The sequence below is a fragment of the Asterias rubens genome, chromosome 7 (genome assembly GCF_902459465.1).
Source record: "Asterias rubens chromosome 7, eAstRub1.3, whole genome shotgun sequence".
Taxonomy (NCBI): Eukaryota; Metazoa; Echinodermata; class Asteroidea; order Forcipulatida; family Asteriidae; genus Asterias; species Asterias rubens.
In genome coordinates, this window is record NC_047068.1 from 13,333,770 (window position 1) to 13,354,171 (window position 20,402).

Below are 20,402 nucleotides of genomic sequence, written 5' to 3' on the forward strand. Positions count from 1 at the left end.
ATTTACTTGTTTACAGTTGAAATTTATTGCAACTCTTCATAAATTTAAAATAATCGCACTGTCTATGACACTTTACTCAAGAAAGACTGTTCCGATGTAAACTGTGTCTTGTCCTGCTAAACGTTCACACAGCTAGTTAAAGCAAAACTGAAGATCAACGTTGTTTTTCTGTTGCTATGTTCATGTTTTCGTTACATTTGACTTTCACCACTGTCTTATTCCCGTCGGTTATGTTTTGCCTACAGTTTCAGATAATGCTTAAAAACGTTCCATATTAAACATAGTATTGTCAATAACATTAATGAACTACAAAAAGGTTTGCGGTAACATCAGGTGAACATCTCTTTTTGAGTAGTGTTGGCTCTGAAAAGCACCGGTGGTTAACGACTCAACGTCTCGATCATTAGGAACAAAATTCGATTGGATCTCACGACTCTAAAATGAGACGATCGCTTATGATTTCCTATCTACATAATACATGCCCCACCAGTGTCGTTTTAACACATTATAACGTTGTAAAAGAATGTGATTTACTTGCATTGGGAAAAGGAGCAATAATGTTTATTTTAGTTTTTGCACCGTAGTATAATGACACACTTTTTAATCAGTGTTTTCATGACATTTCTCGATCTGTAATGCGCAGTAGAGTATAATACTGCATTGGCCGCCATCTTTGATGAATGTGCGCGCTTGAAATGCGCAGCTCTCACACACGTGCACTTTTCCATTGCTCTACATAAAAAATGGTGGTCATTGACGTCATGTGCAATCCATCTGTAGTGCTGATTTTTTTCGTATCGTGATTTTATTAACTAAGAATTACAGTTAATGTGGGTAGTGTGACGTATTTCCGGTTACAGGAACCACACAGCTCACTGATGGACTGGCTCCCAGTAGGTAGTTCAGTAAATATGCCGTAGCAGAGCCGGTTGTCAGACCAACGTTGTAGGATAGTGTCATGATGTTTCCTGATAGAAAACAAAACAAACAAATAATCAGAAACGGATAAGCAAACTGTGACCGTAAACAGCACAGTGGTATTATTTTGTTTTAACTCCACTCTAAAAAAAAAAAAAAACACACATTTATTTCAATAAAATATTTTTCTCAATGTGGTAAACCTATTTTGCAGGTGTGCTATTTGTTTACTATGACCATAATGTGACGCCTGGTTACAACTATATGGAATAAGATGTGTGTTTTTTCCTTTTTCGCATTAACACAAATTAACAAAAGTAAAACGCCGCGAAAAGAAGTCGCTGCTGAAAAAAGGGCGCTGATAAAAAAAGCCACCGCGTGAAGGAAAAAAAGTCGCTCAAAAACTGAGCCGAAAAACAAAGTGACCAAGTGAGTCTTCATTATAGAGCAATAACTTAAAAAAAAAATGAAACGTACGAAACCAAAGCTCAAGGTGGACTGAAAAGGGCCGTAGATAGTTATACAGAAAGGTCAATGTGAAAGGATTAAACCTATACCTTAAATGAAATTTAAACTTAATATCCAAAGCATATCAATACCACAGGTTTAACCCCTTCCCATTGTGAACCAGAACACGAATGCGTCTTTTTACCTGCCAATTCTTTCCTGCTCTCCGTGACCTTAGCTGGTGCCATAATCATCGGGATACTGCCGAAGTATCCATTCGTAATCCCGAGTATTCCCGAGAGAAGCATCGACCAGGCCTCGTGGGGGAGGATCGGGTTGGCTCGGGGTGCTACACACAGCAGCATCAGCGGGATGATGGCGAGACGAGACATCTCTGCCACTACTAGCTTACGGGGTGACCAGTTGTATGGTACGGCGCCGATTATCTGCAAGAAATGTTTCACAATGATAGCGGTTAAAATTGGCATATTGTGGCGAGAATTTAGAAACAATCATCATTCACATAAATGTATAGATTGGCATCTCTCTGTTCTGCAAGGAAAAGAGAAATCTCATAGCTCAATTTCGGTTATTATTAAATGGCCTTATTGGTTCCAGACTCGCCTACTCGTAAGGGATCGCGTATTGAAGAATTGGTGCGACGTCATAATGTCCAGGCTAGTCTGGAACTAGCCTGAACATCTAACGTCACACTTCCAGGCTCGTGAATTACACCAGAGAGTGGCCTAAAGCCTAAGTCGATCCCCGTCCATAATCACCTTTCACCTACATTCATATCATGCAGACGACCGAAAGTGCAGACCAATAAAAACATATCAACTGAAATCATTGTGTCCAATGAAATCACTGGTTCTGAAAAGCAAGTAGCCGTCTTTATCCTTGCAGATAAAGACAGGGTACCAGTCTAGTCTGGAACCACTGCTAACGTAAAACTCAAACTGATTTCACGTCAGCACATCTAAAAGAAAGCTTCAGAAATAGTTAATCGCTCTCGAGCTTTATACGTTCAAAATACCTTTCCGCAGAAGTCCGTCGCATTGAAGATTGCCATCAGAATGACGGGCATCCAACCTCGGAGGGAGCAACTCACAACCTCGGACTCGATCCCAGGGAACAGACACAGTGTGACGAAGTATGCGAGAGCGATGGAAAGCATGTACGGCCACAGCGTGCGGGAAATCTCAAGGCGACTCCGGATTCCCCCTGATGAAAAGCAAAACCAAATCGTAATATTATGATTCCCCAAAAAGTAGTCGTCACTTCGTACATTTACTTTGATAAGGTCTTCCCGTGTGGCGTAACTGTAGAGGAGGGGGGGGGGGGGCATCACACCACTCTGAGTACTTCCCCATCTTGCCCCAGTCTCCCCCCCCCCCCCCAATTATACATGTTGTCCTCGTGCCCCAACCAACAACGAATGGTCTTCCCATCCAGCAAGACCAGGAAGCAGTGCGTTCGGGCTTGTATACGGAGGGAATGCCGTGGTCCCGGCGGCGCCCAGTCCTCTGTGACCCATCCATGGAAAACATACTGGGATGATAGACAACTACACAAACAAATTGAAACCCACAATAACACTTATTAACACACAGGAAAGTTGAAGATTGCGACTGTTTTCGTTTTGGTGACCTTAACTCTACAAATACTGAGGATGTGATGTGGCAGTGTGCTTTTATGCTTAATTTTTCCTTTTGGGAAAAGTATAAAATCAGAAAAATATAATCAGATTATTTGAGATGATACTGAAAACAACATGTTTAAAGATTTGTAAGACTTAGACTTGAAGTCTTTCAGTTTTACCAACGTGCAGATGGCGCTTTGGTAGCTCAAATTATGTCACTGGCAGTAATCGCTAATCGACACTGAAATTTGCATGCCTTGTGGTTAAATTTTCAAAACACTCAACCAAACATGACTTCCCAACTTGAGTCTTACTTTTGACAGCGCGCGCTTTTGATAGAAACCGTTCATACTGGCTAGGCACGGGAAATTCTATCTCAAAGCTGTTCTCCTCACCAAACACACCGATTGGTGGCGCTCTATTTCTTCCTCCCGAGCCTTGTTGGATGTTGGTATCCATGGGCGAATGATTGTCACCCATGTTCTCAGTCGGTACTTCGTCATTTTCATTCGTTAGCTGTGGGGGAAAAGACAACACAGGTCATCCATTTTCATTCAGCTTGCGGGTTGTTCATTGTGACTACTGTCATTGTATTGTAGGTTATTTTATATTCTATATTGACATAATCCCTCATTTGTTTTAGTGGCTGGGGCGTTTGTTTGTTTGCACCATGAAGTTAAAAAAATACATTACAGATTATGCTTTAAGTAAGTTAATAATTATTTCGCCATTGGTAAAACAAACTAAGCAAACGTATTCTTAACAAAAATTAAAAGGACACCTCAGGTGTATTTTGCCAGACTAAAGTTTTGTACTCACTTATTTAAAACAAAAAAAGGTGTAGGGCGCCCTCAAGAGTATATATTTGAATAATATTGGTTAAAGTTAGAGTGTCTGCCTACCCGATCATACTGATTGAGCTGTGGGTGTTCATCATAGCCATCCCGTGTACACGCTACCATGTAGTACCGGACAAAGTCCGTCTTCCTTGCCAGGTGGTACGTCACTAAACACACTAGGACCATGATGGCTGAGAGCACGAAGAATGTTAATGTGTTGATCTTTTCGTCGTGAACCAGGAGCTTGGTGACGATACGGTTGATGGATGTGATGAGACCAGCTGCACCTGTAGAAGTAGATAAAAATAATGGCTTCTTATTAAAGCACTCATATCCGTCACTCAGTGACGCTCATAGCGCTTCAGCATTCAGTATTCAGTATTTTCCTGCAAGATATGTGGAACAACGTTTGAAGTGTGAGATCTACTCCCTTTACTTAGCGACATGTAGTGTTTTACAAGGTGTTGTGGCGCAATATGCTGCCGATCATACCAGGAACACTGGGGCGAGTCCCTTATCTTTGCTATAAGTGCATTTGGTTCTTTAACATGCGTTACATACGTTACACAACACACGGAACCAACGGCTTTACGTCCCATCCGGAGGACGTACCAACATAGTTAATTATCTTGCTTAAGGGCACAGGTGTCAAGACCCGGACTAGAACCCACACTCAGCTGATCACAAACACCAGAGTTTGAGTCCGGTGCTCTTAACCACTAGGGAAGATGGCGAAGAGACATTTGTAACCCCTAAATGAGTAACACCATGCAGCATACGTTATGACACAGTTGAACATTGGCTACATTTTAATTTACTAAAGAGAGGTTTGTGGTATTAACACCATGTGGATATCTCTTTTTGAGTAGTGTTGGTTCTGAAAAGAACATTTGGTTAACGAACCTCTTCTGTAACACACAGAACTAATTACGAATATTATTTCTGCATGTTGGGTCCGCTTAAAAGTGAGGTTTCCTCATTTTTGTTCTCCAAATACTGGCAGAAAAGTAGATGTAGAAATGCTGGTATCGCACTTCCCCAAGAGAGAATGCGAGAAAGAGAGAAGAGACTTTCAATTGACATGAAGAACAAGAAACTGATATTCTTACTTTCGCCTGTCATGACTGCCTGGGTGAATCTTCTTGGTAGCATTCCGGCGTAGCCATAGAAACTTGACTGCTGCACTGAAAGAAACCAAATCAGGAAAAAACACGACATTAATCCCTTTTTATTTATTTTTTATTTTTTTAATTATGTCCATAGTGTCACAGGCTTGTTTTCACAATATTTAGACGATTGCCTCACGAACGTTTCTACATAAGAGATTATTACGCGTTGGCAGTTTGAACGATCCAACGGAAAGCTCCGGCAGTTTATATCTGGGCCCAATTTCACGGCTCTGCTTGTTATCGTATAAGCAAACAATCGGCGCTTGCGGATGCAGGGAATTTTGCGCTTACGTCAAAGCGCATTTCACGGACTTGCCTGCCGTGCAAGCGGAGAATGGGGATCACCGGTGTGGCGGTTTCAACTTTCCGCCGTGTTCAGTTTTCCGAATGACCAAATACGGTAACATTACGTCATGCGATGCCTGCGCACAGCAAGCAAAAGAATCGTATGAGAGAATTTGGTGTGGCACAAGCAGTGTGACCTGCTTACAGCTGTACGCATGAATACGTGTAAAGATGGGGCAAGAGAATGTGACTAAACAGAAGAGAATCGTAATAATAAACAATTTGGGGTCACTGAGAGAACTACAGTACTCGCCAGGGTACTCGCGGCTCAGTATTTTTGTCTGGCTACGTCACCCGGAAAACTGAACACGCCGGAAAGCTTAAACCGTTCCAACAACGTGGTGAAATGTCCGGCTACGTCACCCGGAAAACTGAACACGGCGGAAGACTGAAACCGCCACACCGGCGCAGAATTCGGCAGGAAAGCAGAGCCGTGAAGTTGGGTCCAGACGCCAAGTGGAACACTCAACCGATCCAAAAAGAGAACGTTTCTCCGGGTCAATTTTTGAGACGCCCCGTTATACACCCACAACACTTGTGAACAGAATGGAACACTGGCCATTGCATGTCATTGATTTTGTTCTCATAAACTACTAAAGTAAAAGGGAATGCATATTATATTCCTTTTTACTTTAAAAAAGGAACGAATACGCAATCTCGCACACGGTAGGCCTCTCTATTTCACTTAAGCTTCGCGATCATACAATTATAGTGTATCATCTTCCCCTATGACCAACGGTGTATACAAAGTAGTCAACAATCCCGCAGCAATTTCATTGAGGGAAACATACACGAGTTACATGATATTAAGACAACCGATTTGTGCATGATGCGTTCCCCGAGGTATCAATGTATACTACGCCGCCATTTTATTACAGATATGCTGTCATGAAACTCACTGTATCAAATGACATAACATCTCTGCCCAATGGAAACAGCAGAACACCAGAATCAACAAGGGATGTTTACTTATGTATTTGGTGTAGCTCTAAGAAAAATGGGTATATGCAGAAGGAAATTGGCTCATTATTAACACATGGTGGTATACCGCAAAAAAAACCACACAAATAAATATTGATACCTCACCATGCAATGCCACAAATCATATGTTTAAATACAGTTGCAGGTACAACTATGTGTAGATCTTTTCATGTGAAAGAGTGTTGGCCTCTGAGAGCCGTTGTGGTATCGACGTTTCGAACAGCATATATGCTCATCTTCAACAACAATGATGAAGCTTTCCTTTTAGCTCGCGATATTTTTTCCTATCCGACGAATCGGTGATTTTATAATCTCTAACGAAAAAAAAAAAAAACACAGCGTAAAAAAAAATCTCCGCCCGGGCAGCTCAGCTTAATAAAAATCACCAACAGCTTGTGGCAACAAAAATAATGTTTAAAGACTCGCATGACCGCTCATGTTGCTAAAAGGAACTATCAAATATTCCAGTGCCATGCTTCTCGATTTCTTGTCACAACCCGAGCCTTTTCACTTTTGCGTGGAAACCAAATTGCTTTTAACCCGGACGTTAAGTGGATTGAAAGTCCCTCGGTACATTCCTCAAGCAGTCATACCGGGCCCCATTTCATAGAGCTGCTGTTCTACGGCCGATGTTGTGCTTTTAGCGCTGCTAACCGTAAGTACACGAAATGGCTAGCAAACCTCCCTGAGATAATACTCCAAGAAAATGAATGACGTCACGATACAAAGATGGCGAACGCGCAAAATGGCCGCCTAATTTTCTTGCCATAAAAATGAACCAACACCGGTAAAATCGTATGTTATTTACATAAAAATCGTATGTTATGTCACCTCACCTTCAGAATTATAGGCCTACATTGGATTGTGATTGTGTATCCACTTTTTACTGGCCTCGTAAGACAGAGCCATATTTGTCAACTTTATTGATGTCAACTTAAAGGTACACTTTAAAACAATAAAAGTGTTGTATTTTAACCACTATAAAGTTGGATTCAACACTTGAATTCAACACAGATAGTGTAAAACAACTAAAACAAAATAGTTCCAATCTATAAGATTCACCCCCTATATGGAGTACAAGCACCAGTCACCAAGTATTTCCGTCTAAAATTTTGTTCAAGCAGCTCACCACAAACCAGGCTAAAGGACCCACTCTTAGAAGGGGCTTTCAAAAGAAAACATAGAACTCAATGGGAGCTTAGATTATAAAGTGATACTCCTCTTAAAACAGTTTAATTTGTAGTATGGGGGAACCATGCACCAAGCAAGGGGTTCAAAAGACATGCAGTACATGTACATGGAATAAAGCTGTCTGGAAGGATATCCGACCTACATCTAAGCACAGCAAGAGATAGTTGGGTGAGAAGTCGAAAGCATGGTTTCAAGCTCAGACATCCTTGTCGAACACACTAGAGCAAATACCATGAAAGTAAGACATAGATAAAACAACATGTCAAAAGACACTGAAAACTATTGTTGCTTATTTTGATGGCAACAATCTGGAATAACCAAAAATAAACGTAAAAGCACCCTCTGGCAAAATACATGATCCAGGTTGGATGGTCATGCAACTTCAGGAGGGAATGAAACCCTACCTTCTTGAAACCACTGCTTCTTCCCTTTATGTTCTATTAGATGCATAATAACATGGTGCATCGTGCGCGTATGTACTTCGATACGTCTTGATGTTGACGTACCCTTTTGTACAGCAAATAGAAACATCCTGTTTCAAACCCGCCAAATTAAATGTTTGATCCGGTCCCAGAGGACGACACGAATTACGACTAGCAGCACTGCCGCGACTTCAAACCCATAATTGCAATACATGTCAGGGTTATCAATCAAAGTGCCGTCTAGGCTTTGCACAAGACGTCATCCTTAAAGGGATATTATTGCCTTGGATCGGAAGCGTCGCTCTATTATGAAAAGCGTTTGAAACCGTTTGTTATGCATATGGTTATAAAGTTATTTCAAAAGTATTATAATATAATTGATGATCCACACAAACACGCCTCAATATTGCATGGTTTTCCTTGTACATGGCACGCCATACAGTCAGATTTTTGACTACACAAAATGGCGGACCGTGTTAGTTAGTTCGGAAAATAAGAGGAAAACCACGCAAGCTTGAGGCATACTTGGATGGATCATTGTATGCATACTTTTAAAACATCTTTCGAACCATAGGAACGAATTTTATAAGATACGGTTACAATCGCTTTTCATAGACCAACTCGTCCGATCCAAGGCAACGTCTCCTTAAGGAAGTCACGAAAGCATGATAATAAGGCCTATAACCGTCGGAGAATCTCCCAGGGTGAAGGTTAGACAAGGTGTCAGATATTCAAATCTCTTGATGAAATCAACTCGATTAAAAGCTATCGAGGATAAAATGACGTTGGTGTGCATTTATAAAACACTAAAAGTGTATGTCACAATAATTGATACTCCTGGCGCCCACATCACAAACTGATTGGATTGATAATGAGGTTACAGACAGAATGTTTACGAAGTGTAAAGTGGGTCAGCCAAATTGAATTCAGAAAGATGTATCGACAAAGTGCTGTTAAATTTAGTTATGGATGAATATGGCGTGTTATCAAGTTGTATTCCATTTAAACAAATTGTTTTGTCAATAAATAAACTGCTTAGTCTCTTTTAAAAAACCCTCATAAAAACCAACCGTAAACTAGACATTAAGTGTTTGTGAACAAACACGAAGCTGTTGTTTTGCTTGGATTATGTGCTTCATTGCCCAAAGAATCTTTCCAAAGTTAATATTTATTGCCTTCGAGTCTATGAATGAAGTTTGAACATTGGCTTTGTACTTCTTGAGACATGGGCCCACTTCCGGTCGACCCGGAAGTAGGGGTCAACTTGAGGTCACGGTTTTTCAAAATTAATCTCCAATCCCCAAACAGTCTTTAGCTACAAACAGACTTAAAATCGGCCGTGTACTTTTTGAGATATGGTGCTGCAAAGAATTTTTAATTTAATATGCAAATGAGGGTCATGTGGTTAATTAGTTACAAGTTGGCATTTTTCAAAAACAAATATAAAGATGCCGACATCACGACACCATATTCATAAGCTTAATTAAGGCTTATTAATTAACAATTTTAACATTTGTTACGATAAGAATTAAGCTTATGTTCTAAGCTTCATATTGGTATAATAAACTCACTCTTTCGTATTATGGTTTAGGAGATTAGGCTGCCGCAAAAACGTGTACAAACACTATGGGATTTAGGGAGAAACAAAGAATAATAATAATAAAAACAATAACAATCTAGACGAAAACAATACCTGTTCCGACGGACGGTCGGAACAGCTAATGACTTGCATAATACGTCTTTGATACGGTTTTAGTTTTAAAAGTGTCACCATAAGCAGATGAGAAACGTGGACTGTGCTGATGTACTTAAAAACAGTTAATCCAATTTAACTCGTGGTTGATTCGATAAACGAAATGCCATGTTTGAAATATCAGCGATATCAGTTATTTCAGCTGGCCATCGAATCAACGCCAAAGAGATTACATTTTGCAATATTTCGTTTAAATCGTGTGCTTGAAGCATGTTGATGTTGCTGTTGTTGCTGCTGCTACTTCTGCCGCTGCTGGTGTTATTGCTGTTGTTCTTGTTATTGTTGAAGCAACCGAAAAAAGCAACAATGATTATATTGGTGTCTTCAAATAATATTTCTTCGTAATTATGTGACATAATATTATAATTTTTGTCTGGAGTTGTGATACCGGTGTGACCTTTGTCCTCATTGAGCTTCAAAATAAAATAAACTACCAATCCTACTTTCTTTAGGTCGAACGGTTATAATCTTAATGTACCATTCAACCACCCATCATTTAAATATATTACTAATTGTTAAGACACAGTTAATTCCAATATGTACCGAATCGGATCCGAATTGTAGCAATACCGGTGTGATTTTTGTCCTCATTGAGCTATAAAGTACTAACAACCAATCCTATATGTTCGTTATAGTTCAATGGGTTATTATTAACGTACAAGTTCAACCACCCACCCCAAATACAAATAATTGTTACGACACAGTTAAATATATTCCAATCTGTATCTATAATAACTGTATAATCTGGTCCAAATTGCAGCATACCGATGTGACATTGTGTCCTCATTGAGATAAAGTACTAACAACAGTCATACTTTCTTAAAGTCAGTATTAATTAAGGTATCATTCAACCACCCCACCCCCATATACAAATGATTATAAGACACAATATATTCCAATCTGGTTTTATAAGTGTAAAATAATCAAATCCAAATTGTAGCTTAGAAGGCCACTATACACCGAGTTTCCGGGCCGAGCAGTATCTAAATGCAATTCCCAAATGATGGTTTGTCTCGAATCGCATCATTATATATCCTCACGAGTGAAAACTCTGCCCCAGGGAGTTATTCTTATAGAGCGAAAAATACTTGATGAAGAAGATGAAATTTGTCTTGCATCAGTGGCGGGGGGTGTTTGGGGTTATATTCTTGTATTTTCTTATTGACATTATTGTTCAGTCATATACTCTCTCACGCGCCATGAGTGTCACCTTGTGGTGTACAATACGCTGTCCTAATAAAATCAACATGTTAATAGTTAAGATTAGTGTACAGTGTAGCTATTTCTCTATTCTAACAATATTATTTAGATTATTTCAGTTTCTGCTTGTTTTAAATTACATTACTGGTATGTTTTACTTGTGTGAACAGGGGTGGATTTCACAAAGAGTTAGGACTAGTCTTATCTCGAGTTAGGACCAGTAACTCGTCCGAACTTAGGACTATCCATGCAATGTGTATAGTCCTAACTTTTTGTGAAATCGACCCCAGTGGTTGCCCACTTGATTTGTTTTATGTGGAGAATGCATATAACGTGGAGAACAAATATTTCTTAACACTGTTGGGGAAGCTGCCTTTAAAACGATATTAAGCCAATCGGGTTATGGCCATCGCTTTGTCTTTGATATCCCCCGAAGCTGAAAGAAGATATATCAATTGTAAAGGTGGAAATTAAATGAAAAGAGGAGATCTTGACTGCATAGAACATTAGCAAAGCCACACCACGTGTGAGAAAGTGAAAAGATACGTGCAATTTAGCAGATATAAGAGCAAAAAAACTACCTCTCTCCCTCGCCTCCAAGCATTTCGCCTCATCACCGAGCAAGGAAATAGAAATCTCATTCTAATCAATATCCCCATCCGATAGACGTTTCATATCCCCGGCATAGACTTTTTGGCCTGTATGTTCGTGGTATAATGTTAACCTCGTCTATCTATTCAGGGTTTCTTTTTGACCCCCAGGGCAATTTAATTTGCACCGCTGATTTTTTGTTCCGCGAGGATTGAGAAAGGTCTTCGTTTAAGTGAGTTAAAAGAAGGAGTTCATGCGGCCTGAATCCTGTCGGAGTGTAACTAAATGCAAAAAAAGTACTTATTTGTTGCTCCGGTTTATATAGGGAGTTGGAAAAACCCCGATGCACCTGGTGTTGTCAGGTTAATATGCAAGAGGATTGCATTATGTTTATCAAACTGAATTGGTAATGCATGTTTTTGCAATACTTTTTAGTAGCCAGTGAGTGCCGATCGGTATTCCATCATGACAGCCGTTCTTTGCTGAAGTTAGGTTTTGAATTTTAAACTGTTTGGTTCATTTTAACATTCGCCTCGGGTAATGTTGTTAATCCATCTTTATATAGTCGGCTGGAGTTAAAGGGTGATCAAATAAATTATACATTGAGTTAACCCACAATTTTGTTGCACACATTTGTTTAAATGTACTGGACACCTTTAGTAATTGTCAAAGACCAGCATTCTCAAAGGATGTATCTTTATGTTTAATTAAAGGCAGTGGACACTATTGGTAGTTACTCAAAATAATTATTGGCATAAAACCTTTCTTTGTGACGAGTAATGGGGAGAGGTTGATGGTATAAAACATTGTGAGAAACGGCTCCCTCTGCAGTGCCATAGTTTTCGAGAAAGAAGTAATAATCCACGAATTTGATTTCGAGACCTCAAGTTTAGAACTTGAGGTCTCGAAATCAACCATCCAAACGCATACAACTTCGTGTTGCAAGGGTTTTTTCTTTCCTTATTATCTCGCAACTTCGATGACCGATTGAGCTCAAATTTTCACAGGTTTGTTATTTTATGCATATGTTGAGACACACCAACTGTGAAGGCTAGTCTTTGACAATTACCAATAGTGTCCACTGTCTTTAAGGAAACGTCGTGTATGGATGATCTCTAATTAGAGCAATTCCACAATTCAGAAAAAGGAGGTTTCTTTTGACAAGGCATGGTGTTCGTCTTTAAAGGCACCGGACACCTTTGGTAATTGTCATAAACCAGTTGGCCCTCATTTGGTGTATCTCGACATATGCATAAAATAACAAATCTGTAAAAATTTCGACTCAGTTGGTCATCGAATTGCAAAAGAAAAATGAAAGAAACAACTCCATTGTTGCACAAATGTGTGTTCAGGCCTTTAATCTTTTAATATTAAAAGTGACAATTTACCTCTTTTTTCAAAGACTTTTGTATTATACTATCAACAGCTCTCCATTAATTACCAAATGAGTTTTTCTGCATAAAAATGTTTTGAGTAATTACCAATAGTGTCCAGTGCCTTTATAGGTGTGAGAGTTTGATCGTCGACGAGAGACGCAGTATATTTATTTGTACAAAAGACAGTGTTTGTTATCGCCTAAACACATACTCTCAACACTGCTCTCAGACGTGTCAGACTTAAGAGGCAACTGGTTTGATGAGCAATATACTGTTTACCATAGTACTGCAGACGTAACTCTAAGAAGTATGTACTTAACCTAGTAATACATAGTTACCACCGGTTCTTCTGTAAGCAAGGCACTGCGTATAGCATGACGTCAGTCACTTTCAACCCGTTTGCGGATTCCCAATTGGTCATAGAACATCCAAAAACATTGCTATTTGTATGTTTTTGTTGTTGCATGGCGGACTTAGCAGTCACTTCTTCTGATGGCCAGATACAAACTGTGTACAATTAGAGTGAATTCTAGAGTGACTATTTCGACCAAATTGTAATAATCCATTTTGTTCGGATATCAACAGATATTTTTGTGCAGCTCAGGATGTAACCGAAAGATGTTGACTGACTGTTTTGTAACCTTTACATGTAAATTGCAAATAATTCCTTAAAATCTCACTTCCAAAGGCACAGTGAAAATGTCAGGAACTATAACATAATAAATACTTACCCGTGCACCCAAGGGACACCGTAGCGACTGCAGCCAAGATGACGAAATAACTGGTTCCTGCTGAGAATATCTCCAAACCAACTTCTAAGATCGCTACGAAAGAGAGTGCTAAAAGAGCTACAATATACCCAAAGGTCACCTGCAAAGTCAAATGAAACATTTATTATTAATATTTTGATGACAAATTGAGCCCCAGTTTGGTGTTGAAACCTCTGAAGGTCGTATGGTCTGATCGCAATCCTTCCTTAGTAAAATCAGATTACCGGCCGAGACTCTACTCAATTGTTATGCTATAAGTAAACATAATTTTGGCCAGTAACATGTGTAAAATAAGCGAGCTATTTTAGTGCTTAAGCAAGCAGCTCTATGAAATTGGCCCCTGGCAGTAATGGGGCTCTATATATTTCTTTCGTGATTGCAAAATCACATCTTTCAAGATAAAGGAAGACTCATTCATGGGCAGGAATAGGGTCTAAAAAGCGTTTTTGATGACTATTATTGTGCGTTCATCATCTTTGTTGAAATTTCTCTCATTGTATGTTGTTTAATCTGTCAAGGTGTTGTGTTAGAACGATAGCGCCTGCAAACTTTAACGAAAATCCAATTGTACCAGAGAACGTAAAAAATGTACCCTTTCTACACATATGTCCTAAGTTCAAACTGTTTGCCGTTCTGCCCATGAAAGAAGCTTTGATTGGAGTTTCTTCGAAACAAAGATAATTTTATTTGATATCTTTTGTCAAAAGTGAAGCATAAGTAACTACCTTTATCAGCAAATTATGAATCAAACTTACCCGAACATGTAAAGAAAAACTCTCCACCAGAGCGTTGTTTAATATGACTGCCACAAAAGCCACAACAATGTAGGTTAGGCTCATATCAAAGACAATAGTACTGCCTGGGTACTTGTCCAGAAAATAGTCCACAGCTGTGATGAAACTATTGTAAGGAAGCAAGAAGCCGATCCCAGCCATCAAAAGGGATATGTAGATGATATTACCTCGATCCCGAGGCTCGACGATACGTATCGACGAAGACGCCATTGGGTCTGTGCTGTCTTCGGATGAGATTTCTACGGTGGGAGGAAGAGGAGCAATCACGGTGTCTTCGTCGTTGTTGTCACGGTGGGCGTCGTCTGGTGTCGGTGGTGAGATTAGATCCGCCGTGTCGTGGTTGCAGAAGACGGTATCGTCTACCTGAGCCATCCTGTTTATAGGCCGTCTCGTAGTTTATATAACCACTGTTTTATTTATCCATACATTCAGATGAAATCCTAGCTTGATTAGTCTCTAGCTCAGGCCGTTTAAGTTTCCCATCATCTCACTGATTACAGGCTGCAGTTTAATGAAACGACTGGAAGCAAAGATGAACGTATTGCGTTTCCTCTGATGATGAATAGCAATCGGCCTCGCTCGAGACGAACAATAGCAAGAAAGTAATGAATAAATGACTCTTAAATTGAGGTCATCAATTAGAAGGTATCCATGTAGAACTCACTTTTGTGATCTCTGAAACAAAAGCAAAGAGGAATTGAAACAGCCGAAAACAAGATAAGGAAAAGGCTGAACATTTGAATATAAATGGTTTGTTTAGTTAAATTTAGGCGCTTAACTAAATTGATGAGCTCTAAGCTTGAAAATATAAATGTTCACATACAAATGATTAAAAAGCTTGAAAATGTCAATGTGCAGAGATGTGCACATAACTTTATTTTAAAGACAGTCATGATGGAAAACTTCTCTTGAAATAGTTTTGCCCGAGACACTAAAATAAAACTAAGGGTTAAAGAATTTGTTGTTCTTCTTCTACTAAAATGTGACAAGCCAAATTTAACAGGTTTTTCAGATTAACATTTGTTTTAACTATAGGGGGTGATTTGGCAACGTCTTCATAAGCCAAATATAATAAACTCTCACAAAATTATAATAATGCCCTTCTCTTTAAAACGGTAAAGGTATAGCCTATTCAATGCACGGTTTTAATTTCCGGACTGGTTAACCAATTAATTGAACCGCCAGATATAATACAACTATAGGCGCTAGATTGGGGACCTGTCTATTAAAGGCACTGGACACTATTGGTAATTACTCAAAATATTTGTTACCATAAACACTTTCTTGGTCACGAGCTGATAATAATAACAAAAAACATTGAGAAAAACGGCTCCCTCTGAAGTAACATAAAAGGTAATCTCTCATTCAAATAATAAAATACTTCTAGGCTGAAATCTTATTAGGCATATGAAAGCACATACGTGTGCAACGAAGGGTGTTTTTTCTTTCAACTTATTCTCTTGCAACTTCGATGACCAATTTTCACAGATTTGTTATTTTATGCAATGCTGGAATATACTGGTCTTTGACAATTACCAAAGGTGTCCAGTGCCTTTAAATGGAATAGCTGTAGAGTTGCTTCGTGTGTGTCATATGTAAACAATTCCATATATCCAAATGTCAATGAGTTATTACGATTCAGAATTTCACCTGCAAAAAACATGCTGTCAGGGCTAGCGTTAGATTCAATGCTATGTCAGCTTATTGGGCAAAGTGAAATACAAAAAGAAACGCGTTTGATGGTATTAAAAGGTTTTGACAACGCGTGTGTATGGTCTTGAATATGCGAGTTGAACATTGGAAAAATGCATGCTTTGTTTGATGCGCCGATTATAGGTTTTGCTTAATCATTTATTTATATACAAATTGGATTTGATGAAGAAAAAAAAGGTTTCTTGAGTACCAGTGTTGATATAGTATTCACATGAATATCCCAAATCATTCTTAAAATTAAGTAAGTTCAGTTAATTCCAAACTAATTTTTCTGTCCGTACTTCTATAATGAAGGGTAAGTCTAAATAATAAACGAGGGTTAAATTTAACATCGACATATATTGCTCATGACAGTTGTTGATTCTAATTCAATGATTCGAAATAATGTGAAGTCTGAAGATTGAAATACTTAATTAATTAATTAGTGACAAGTATGTAAAAGAAAGAAAAGAAAAAAAAACAATGCACAGGAAAAACCCCAAAGAAAACCAGCACTAATGGGTTTGTGAAAGATGCACTTCGTCTCTCTTTTATCTGCTCTGTGACTAACATTGAAGTAAATAATGTTTAAAGACACTGGACACTATTGGTAATTGTCAAAGACCAGTTTTATCATTTGGTGTAGTTCAACATATGCATAAAATAACAAACCTGTGAAAATTTTAGCTCAAGCTGTCGTCGAAGTTTCGAGATAATAATAAAAAAAAAACACCCTTGTCACACAAAGTTGTGTGCTTTCAGATGCTTGATTTTAAGACCTCAAATTCTAAATCTGAGGTCTCGAAATCAAATTTGTAGAAATTCACTTCTTTCTCGAAAACTATGTTACTTCAGAGGTAGCCATTTCTCACATTGTTTTATACTATCAACAACAGCTCCCTATAACTAGTTACCAAATAAGGTTTTATGCTAATAATTATTTGGAGTAATTACCAATAGTGTCCACTGCCTTTAACAGAATAATATGCTGGCTAAATTTTGCTATTGACATAGCATTACTCATACAGGGACAGCAATGTTAAAGAGTTCTGAACATCCTTCCTGGCATAAAAATGCTATAAAAAATAAACCAATCGACTGGTTTCTATTAATTGTCCGTTGAAATTGTGATAAACTGAATTTGTTTAAACTGAAGCCGTTGTTCAATTGGTTCATTCGATTCGTTGTTGTTTATTTTGTGGTTTATTGTTTAACTCATTTAATTTATTTTCAGAAGTATCATATTATTATGGATATTAAAGAAGAAACTATAAATAAATAGTCTTCGCGAGCAGAGAATACGTCAAGACCCAACCGGCTCTTTTCAGAGCCAACACTCGCCCTAAGAGATTTACATATAGTTGAACCCGCAAGTTTAATAATAATAATTATAGTTTCTTCTTATTTCTCCCCACCATGCAAAGTTTCAAACATTACTTATTATTATGAATGTGTGTAAATATTTCGTGTATTGCATGTATGCAAAGTAATTTTCGTCTATGGTAGGACCATTAAGAATGAATTGAATTGAATTGAATTGAATTGAATTGAATTGGGTTAATTTTTGTCCTATAGGAAAGAGACTATGCCTTTGTCCTGGATCAACCAAGGGAGATTAACAGTCAGTTCAAACCACAATGGGCTTCGTGAATGCATGAAAGGGTTGGCTGCCGTCGCTCCAGTTTAATATAATTAGTGTTTCATTAAAATTCACAAAGGACAGATGATTGTTGGCTGCCATCGTAGTGTGATTTAAAGGCACTCACTGAACACGGTTGGTATAGTTGTCAAAGACCGGTATTCTCACTTGGTGTATCCCATCATGCTTAAGAACATATAGAGCAGGTCCTTTCTCTATGCACGGAATAAACACTTTGTGGAAAATTGGGCTCACAGGAGTGAGAAATTACCTCTTTCTCAAAAGCTATACGTTACTTCAGAGGAAGCCGTTTCTCACAAAGTTTTGTTATACTATCAACAGCTCTTCATTGCTCATTACCAAGTAAGGAAGTAAGTTCTTAGCTAACAATAATTCTTGTAATTACCAATAATTGTCCATGACATTTAAGTCATGTCCTCCTTGCTCTATAAGGTTGTCACAAGGAGTGCGCAGCTGGCAATGGTGTCGCGAAGCTTAGACTTTGACGGTCGAGACACAATGTATATATATAAAAATAACCAGAGGAAAATATTTTATTAATTAAGTTCCACGGCGATAAAAGTATGACTTTTAGAATGTGAATAGAATCTGTCTGGAAACAGCCAATGAAATAAAGCCAAGTAAGTAAGATTTGCGGTGACACCATGTAAAATGTCTTATTGTGAGTAGTGGTGGCTCTGAGAAGAGCCTGTTTGAACTGCTCGACGTTTCGGTCAGTGTGCTCTTACCGTGTTCTGGAGAATGCGAGAAAAAATAGTAAAAGGAAGTTCGTGGCTTTGAAAAATGAAACAGAATAGTAGTAAGTTCCATTTGATTGCATGCGTTTTACTTCTCGTTTTCTTTGTCGTGGGTTCGAATTCCATTTACGGAGTGCGTGTACCAAGCATTGGTCGGACGTTGGAAAAATTGCACCAGTTGAAACTTCTGTGAAATATTTGTGTTTAGGACAAGCCAAAAAGTGTTAGGACAATCAATGGCATACCTTTAATATGCACCGAGAAAGCGAACATTTGAAATTCGTGTCAGTTTTTCAAATCAGTGCACAAACTTTAAACGGCATTATCAGTTTATGGTACAGCATGATCGCAGAACAGCGCATCAGCTGCATAATGTGTCCTTCATGTAACACTTTAACGGAGCCATCTCCACTGCTCTTCCGTCAGGAGGCCAGTCCCGTAATAGAACCCTGCCGTCAATTTCATCCAGGTCCCCCGGGAAGATATGTACTCGAGACCCCCAACCCCGTTCATCTACAAACCATCCACAATGGAACCCATCTCCGCTGGATATGGCACTATAATCTCTTCACATCAACCGTTTAATTCTACATCCATTCTACCCGATGACTTGTCTGCCACAATTGCTTTGGCAAGAAAACAGTTTTCAGAGGCTGCGGCAATCAATAAATGATTAGAATTTGTCTGCGTATTTTATTTGTATCTATGTATAAAACATCTACACATCATTCGTTTAATGTACATTTGGTTTGCGGTAACACCATGTGTGTATCTATCTTGCCAGGTAGAGTTGTTCTTAGAGAATTGTCTTGCTTTAATCTACTGCCGCGGAGTCCGTTTAATTCTACATCTACCTACCCCATTAAAGTACAACATTCCAAATCCCAAACCGTCAAGTGGATGCCGGCCATTCTTCCACAGCATTTGAAGAACTATTTTTTCTATCCCAACGGGATGAATGAGCTATTTCAAAATGATGACATTTTTTTAAGTAATACTAATTCGTCTTACCTCATCGGCAGATAACATCGTTCGATGCAGAAATTATGAAATCAGGCTGTGTAAACAAAATGATGCTCTTTCATCCGCGTAAATAATGAAGTCCCGCGAGATTTCTCATTAATGATTCCGTATTAATAATACAAGCAAATCCCGCATCAGACTTCATTTCAGTGGTTGGTGTTATGTAAATGACGTCATCCTACCAGCTGCTTACCCCGTGTTGTGTGTAGTCACAGATAATGAACTCAGTGAAAGGATGCCCGCAGCTCTCCTCCGATCCTCGCTTCTTGTCGTCAGGGAAAACCCGACGGCTGCTACATGTGTCAATTGAATTTAAATCACTATGACCTTTATTCCATACTCTTTTTTTGAAAATAGTTCAATATTAGAGTTTATTAGTACAAAGAAAGGTGAGAACATCAAAAGCGCATTGACTTTGACAAAAATGTATACATAAGACCTAATTAATATGTTGCAATATTGGTCAATGCAAGTGCTTTCAATTGTGGGAAGGGGTGCCTCGACAAGAAACAGTCGTGGGATGAATGGGAGAATGCGAAGAAAGTGAATCCTTCAGGAATCTATTGGATGGAGGCGCAGATCGATTGGTGTATGGCAGGCTGCTGTATACTACCGTTTCTTGAAAATAATGCGTTAAAGGCAGTGGACACTATTGGTAATTACTCAAAATAATTATTAGCATAAAACCTTTCTTGGTGATGAGTAATGGGAAGAGGTTGATGGTACAAAACACTGTGTGAAACGGCTCCCTCTGAAGTGCCATAGTTTTCGAGAAAGAAGTAATTCTCCACGAATTTGATTTCGAGACCTCAGATTTAGAACTTGAGGTCTCGAAATCAACCATCTAAATGC

At 38.8% G+C, this 20,402-nt stretch overlaps 1 protein-coding gene across 4 annotated transcripts; it reads right to left on the reverse strand.

The window, feature by feature from the left end:
- Position 1: 1 nt before the first annotated feature.
- Positions 2–19,743, reverse strand: LOC117293041 (equilibrative nucleoside transporter 4-like). Of its 4 annotated transcripts, none has more exons than XM_033775253.1 (9): positions 19,539–19,743; positions 14,400–15,113; positions 13,606–13,744; positions 4,956–5,030; positions 3,910–4,133; positions 3,412–3,523; positions 2,402–2,589; positions 1,571–1,811; positions 2–968 (listed from the first exon to the last, which is right to left on the reverse strand). In XM_033775253.1, the coding sequence occupies exons 2-9, from the start codon at positions 14,808–14,810 to the stop codon at positions 826–828; spliced, it is 1,533 nt and encodes a 510-aa protein (XP_033631144.1). In that variant the 5' UTR covers positions 14,811–15,113; positions 19,539–19,743; the 3' UTR covers positions 2–825. The 4 variants fall into 4 exon arrangements, with proteins under 4 accessions (XP_033631144.1, XP_033631143.1, XP_033631141.1 ...); XM_033775252.1 differs by having other exon boundaries at positions 3,403–3,523; XM_033775250.1 differs by having other exon boundaries at positions 3,322–3,523.
- Positions 19,744–20,402: the final 659 nt, after the last annotated feature.